Source organism: Spea bombifrons, chromosome 1 (assembly GCF_027358695.1).
Source record: "Spea bombifrons isolate aSpeBom1 chromosome 1, aSpeBom1.2.pri, whole genome shotgun sequence".
NCBI lineage: Eukaryota > Metazoa > Chordata > Amphibia > Anura > Pelobatidae > Spea > Spea bombifrons.
The window spans coordinates 138,276,690-138,282,689 of record NC_071087.1 but is presented as its reverse complement, the minus strand read 5'-3'; the positions used below and the strand labels follow the sequence as shown (position 1 = coordinate 138,282,689).

The window sequence follows — 6,000 nt, the reverse complement described above, 5'->3', positions numbered from 1 at the left end:
CGCCTCTGTGATGTTACGCTTTACTAGGATACCAGACAGCACTAGATTTACCGCAAAAATACAAGTTACCAATTTGGAAAATGACTGAGATGTTTAAAATAAAAAGTGTCACTTCTTTTCTATGCAACATGAAATCTCAGAAGTCATGAGAATCCACAAAATAACATTGTAGACAGGGGCAAGTAACATGTCACAGTTGCGTGTTCAATTAATGCACTGCGTGTAGGGCTGATTGTACCATGTTAGGTCCCCATGGACTTCATCCTACACTCCAAAGCCAGCCAGGTTTTCCCACCAGTCAAGTTTGGAGCACTAGTTTGGCTGCTTGTCCTCAGATGACCATTCTTAAATGGGAAGGGCTACATCTTAGATAAAACCAAAACTGGAAACCAATTGCTTTGTCTGCCATTTTTACATTTATTTAGATATTTATTTTCAAGCTTCTACATACATCAAAGCCATAGCCAGGGCAATTTGTTAATGCACAAAATACGTTTTAACACAATTGTGTTTTTGCTCTGCATTATCACAAATATCGTAAATATGTAGCATACAGGCTGCAGCCCCTCCTCCATGGTCCAACAATTCTTGTCACTGATTGGTTTCTTCGAGCAGCCAATCAGTGGCAGGAAGGTGCTCCCATTAAATAGACCCCCAGCATTCATGAGCAAGCACTGGAGCTAACTGGCAGTAAATGTAGTACATGTAAATTGATGTATTCATCCAAATACATCTCCTGAACGTGGGGGGATTCTGCAGAATCTTCCATGCATTTCCAAAAGGGACCTGACAGAAATTTAAAGGGACCTCTGGGCTATGATATGCATTAACACGCATATCTTGGCTGGAGTGTCCCCTTAAGGCTTATAGGCGAGTTATCTGGCATGTGACAGCTCCCCATAAAATATGTTCATCTGGTCCTGGGTGATAAAGTGCGGCCTGAATACATTTTGAAATTACGAGGCTGCGACAAGCTGACTGTACAGATTGAGAACCCTGTCATCTCCTTTTGCTTTGGCATTTTGTAAAAGTACCTGCAAAAAAAAAAAAATAATAATAATTTTAGTGGATAATACATACAAATCAAAAGTAATAAGGGCTGCAACAACTAACCGATAAAATTGATAATGAAAATCGTTGCCAACGAATTTCATTATCGATTAGTTGAATCGATTTTTAACGATTATAAAATAAGGTTTTGGGTTTTTTTTTTTTTTTTTTTTGTTTTTTTTAGAAAAACTGCCTTGTTTTATAATCCGGTTCATTCAGTGTGACTCACAGCAGTTACTACTTACAGTCCCTCCCTGCAGTCACTGCTGATTGGCCCCGCCCCTTTCTTCCAGTCCCACCCTGCAGTCACACTCAAGGTTGGCCCCTCCCATTTCCTATAGCGTCCACATGGCTCAGGAACTCATCTGAGTATAAAATTAATATTTGGGTTGCTGAAAGTTAGGGGAGGTGGGGGTTAATTTAAGGGCAGTTATGGTTAATGGGGTGTTTAGGGTTAATTTAGGGGCAGTTATGGCTGATGGGATCTTCAGGGTTAATTTAGGGGCAGTTATGGCTGATGGGGTCGTTAGGGTTAACTTAGGGGCAGCTATGGTTGATAGGGTCGTTAGGGTTAATTTAGGGGCAGCTACGGTTGCTGGGGTTTTTAGGGTTAATTTAGGCGCAGTTATGGTAAATGGGGTCTTTAGGGTTAATTTAATGCGGAGGACTGAGGGTTAATTAATTTAATAAAGTTAACTTAAGGTGCAGTTAGAGGTAAAGGGGGGGGGGCAAACTAAAGGGAATCTACCGTATTTGCTCGATTAAGACTAAGCACCGGGCAGCGTGTAGAGCTCTACGCGATTCGCTTACACAACCTCCGCTGCAGCGGGGAGGAGGTGCAGTTAGCGGCAGGGGGTGTCTGCGTTCATCGAGCAGACCTTCCCTGGCTGTCAGAGATCAGAGTTCCCGGTGATCTCTGACAGCCGGGGAAGGTCTGCGCGATGGACGCAGACAATCCCCGCCGCTAACCACACCTCCTCCCGGCTGCAGCGGAAGTTGTCTACGCGAAAAGCGTAGGGCTCTACACGCTACCCCGATTCCCCCCCCGGGAATGAGAAGCTCCGGTAAGTTTGGAGGAGGGAGGGGGAGGGAGTGTTAAATGGGGGGCATAAGGCATTTCTGGAGGCAGAGTGCTCTGTGAAATGCCTTTTAACCCCCTTAATACCACTCTGCCTCCAGAAATGCCTTTTAACCCTCTATACGCCACTCTGCCTCCTGAAATGCCTTATAGCTCGCTATATGCCACTCTGCCCCATAATATGCCCTTTAACCCCCTAAATGCCAGAGTGCCATAGCCATAAAAAAAGCCAGAGCTTTTATTAAAAGAAAATGTTCACATAGTTTACATGAATTAACATTTACTGGTAAAACTTTTTTTCCTATAGGGACGTCTTATATTATTTTTTCAATCAATCAACTAAACTCAGAGATACAAACCTGTAATTTGTGGACAAGTTATATTTTATTATCTTTCTATCATATCATCTATTATGATTTATTGATAAATAAATATTGGTGACAAAACTAGGTATTTTACTGGGCTTGCACACGGTGCGACTGACTTTCAGTTCAAAACAGTTGCCCATTTACGCTGCCAGCCAAACCTGTAATTTAAGTTGATATTTATATTAATATTTATTAGCTTTTCATCATATTATTCTTCATTTAAAAATAAATATTGATGACAAAACAAGATATTATAATATGCAATATTGGGGAAGTACAGTCCTGCTCCATTGGGCTGCATGTGTCTATCATCTGCCAGTGTCTGCCTGCCCAGGCCCCGGGGACGATTATTTTTGGCCGTTTTTTTTTTTTTTTGTATTTCGGCATTTTGCCGATAATGCCCTTTTCGGACGTTATATTTCGGCCAGCGATATATCTGTGCATCCCTGGTTTTGAATATATTTCTGGGGTAAGCGGAGGTTGTCCAGCTAAAGGCCTGTCATCTATAAAAAGGAAAGTATAAACTGGATCCTCTTGGAGTTTGGACCAATGACCAGGTTGCCATTATGAATAGAAATCTTTTAAAATTTTGTACTGGAACTGCTCTTAATAACCGCCAATAGCTATAAAAAAATAAAAGCCCCCAAAAAACAAACCACCAAAAATGTAAAGACCAGCTTAAAAAAAAGTAATCCGTTGACAAATGTTAACTATGATTAACACATCCCGAGCAGCTGACAGGTTCCTGGAAAAACGTCTTGTGCTTTTTGAGCACGACATATTGGAGCGACATGGCTAATTGATGTTTTTACAAAAGTGACATGTCAGGAACAATCACTGCACGAAGAACAGAGACTTACATCAATTAACATGTCATCGTTTTTGGCATGCAAATGCCTCAAGAGGTACCACCGAGCAACCGATGCAACCGTTTCACTGCAGGCACTCTGATAGACCACCTTCTCCAAAAGCTGATGTGTTTTCCTGAGGAAAAGACAAATGGGTCAATTAACTACTCAGTATTTTAACACTGCAAACATTGGGGGCTATATGGAAAGAACAATTCTGGAACAAAAGTGGAGCATTCACCATAGCAACCAATATATGCTGGAATATTCTTGCTTTACATATAACCCCCGTTGTTTCCCAAGATTAATAATGGATATGTTAAAATGCTCCTAGGCGTTCTATAGGCAAATGCCATTATATATATATATACACATACACATATATATATATCTACCGGTCTATACATATATCACAAGTTCAGAATATTGGCAGAGAATCCTTACAGCATTGTTTACAGCTATGACTACTTCACATGCAATGCTTGTGGCTCTTCCAACCGTGGATACAACATAAGTTTCAAAATCCCATTAACATAAAACCGCCAGCTATTAATTACCGACGATGCTGTTTTCGGTAGGCAAGGTTTGTACTGCGTGCAACGACTTACACCTTTACATTGCTCTTCATTGTCTAAGTGATTAAGATACCTTTATTTGATGTACCAGCTTAAACTGTGCAATCTCTGTCAACAAATTAGATACAAAACTGATGTTTTCTGATTTTGTAAAGTTAGCGACACATATCTAAGGGGGTGATAAAGTATATTAACTCAAAATGTTCAGGGAAAAAAAGATTACAGCAAACGCTGACGCTTATATACAAAAGTGTAAGGGTAAATACCACCCTCAGTCATGTTAAAGAATATTAGTCAAGCTAGCATAATTTCCAAAGTCTCCAAAAATGCCATATATATATATATATATATATATATATATATATAAAAATGCCATATATATATATATATATATATATAGAATAGTATAATTTGCATAACTGCCTAGAACCTTCCTCCTAGACTTGGGCCACGTAGCTACCCATGTATGTCATGTGAGGAATTCTAAAGGGCATTCTTGATTCTTTTGTTGGAGAAGCATCCATAGAAGCAGAGTTTGACGGCAGATAAGGAACATTTGGCCCAACTAGGCTGCCAATGGTTTTGCCAAGACACCCTGAAGCTCTTTTAATAACATATATCCCATGAGGTGCTATGGATTTGGATTTGCTACTTTGGAGAGTTAAAATAAAAACGTCTTCCTCTGCAAACACACATGCTGAAGGTTTCCCTGTCTCTTTTCTAACGGAGGTCCCTCACCCTTCATCTGCCTATGTAAAAAAAATGAGCTGAAGTATATATTTAAGCAATCAGCTAGATTTTTATCTTTATTTATATAACTTGCATTGTTTGTCTTTAGCCTAATGATTCTAGATTATATTTGTATCTATCCATTCTATCTGAATCATCATTTACCATAAATGGAAGCAGCATAGTGGCAACAAAAAAATCGACCTGGCGTGACACAGAACACTCCATATATTATATTTATATATCAAGTTATATTCAGGTCTCACAGCATCAGATTCTAATGGTATTACATTGGTTTTTGGTTTCACACATTATCAGTTATTTTTCATGATTACATGATGCATATGCATGGTTGCCAACAAGTGCTGCCCTGCAATGTGTGGGATGTATAAATGCATAAACAATGCATTCCCTTCTGTCATTTAATGCATCCCACATTCTGTAGGGCACTTTACATGTTCTTGTCAGCAAAATGTGAGCTACCTGTGTCATTATATAATATCATGTATTATTGCTGTAATTCAAATTGATTGTTAAGTACTTCACAGAAGTTGGAGAGCTCAGCCGGGGGAGGAGGTTAACTGATAATGCTTGACGGATAAATGTTGGGAAATACTACAACATAAAAATATGAACATGCTAGATTTTGCCCTCTCAAAAGTTATGTTTCATATACCGGTATTTTACAACCTAGAACTAGAACTCTGGTTACATATTTTTATTTAAAGGAGCATTCTTGTTTTATTCATTTTTGCAACTCGGTCTAAATATGCTGTCGATGCACAATTCCTCTCCGGCCGAGGGTCATTTAGAGGTGCGCCAGCTGTGGTGGACGTAAGGCAGACCCCATATGAGAACCAGACTTACAGACAGGATAGGCAGAGTCTTCACAAGCACTCTTTAAGATGCACGAAGACCCAGAGACAGAACGGGGGGAGATGTTTAAGCTGGGCTCCACGTTCCTCCTGTCCTGATAAGCCCACACATCACATCAGCTTGGTCCATCTTTTTGAAAGGGGCCAATTAGTATTGGCTACTGACCAGAGGACAAACAATTGAGTTTCTCACCGTGAGCCCTTGGTACTGAACTGCAGTAGTCCTTGGAGAAGGATGGCGAGAGGACATGCAGTCATTTTCAGCGCTTCACTCGTGGCTTCCTGAAGGAGTGCCGGCCAGCGACTGTCAGCATCCTGTGCCTACATAATGGAAAAATGCAAATATTCCAATAATTCATATCACCAGGGTCATCACAGCTATATGATAGAGCTACACATCTATAACATAAGCAAAGAGGAACCTGGGTCTAAATAACAACGTGTAAAAGAACACTTACTGTGTTTATATTCTCACTT

At 40.1% G+C, this 6,000-nt stretch overlaps 1 protein-coding gene across 2 annotated transcripts in view; it reads right to left on the bottom strand.

The window, feature by feature from the left end:
* Positions 1 to 393: 393 nt before the first annotated feature.
* Positions 394 to 6,000, bottom strand: part of SKIC3 (SKI3 subunit of superkiller complex) — a 47,285-nt gene continuing 41,678 nt past the window's right edge. For both annotated transcript variants that reach the window (XM_053474787.1, XM_053474795.1), the window contains 3 exons: positions 5,717 to 5,844; positions 3,357 to 3,480; positions 394 to 1,034 (listed from right to left, as the gene is read on the bottom strand). In XM_053474787.1, coding sequence (XP_053330762.1) covers positions 957 to 1,034; positions 3,357 to 3,480; positions 5,717 to 5,844 — 330 coding nt within the window. In that variant the 3' untranslated portion in view covers positions 394 to 956. The remainder of the gene's footprint in view (positions 1,035 to 3,356; positions 3,481 to 5,716; positions 5,845 to 6,000) is intronic.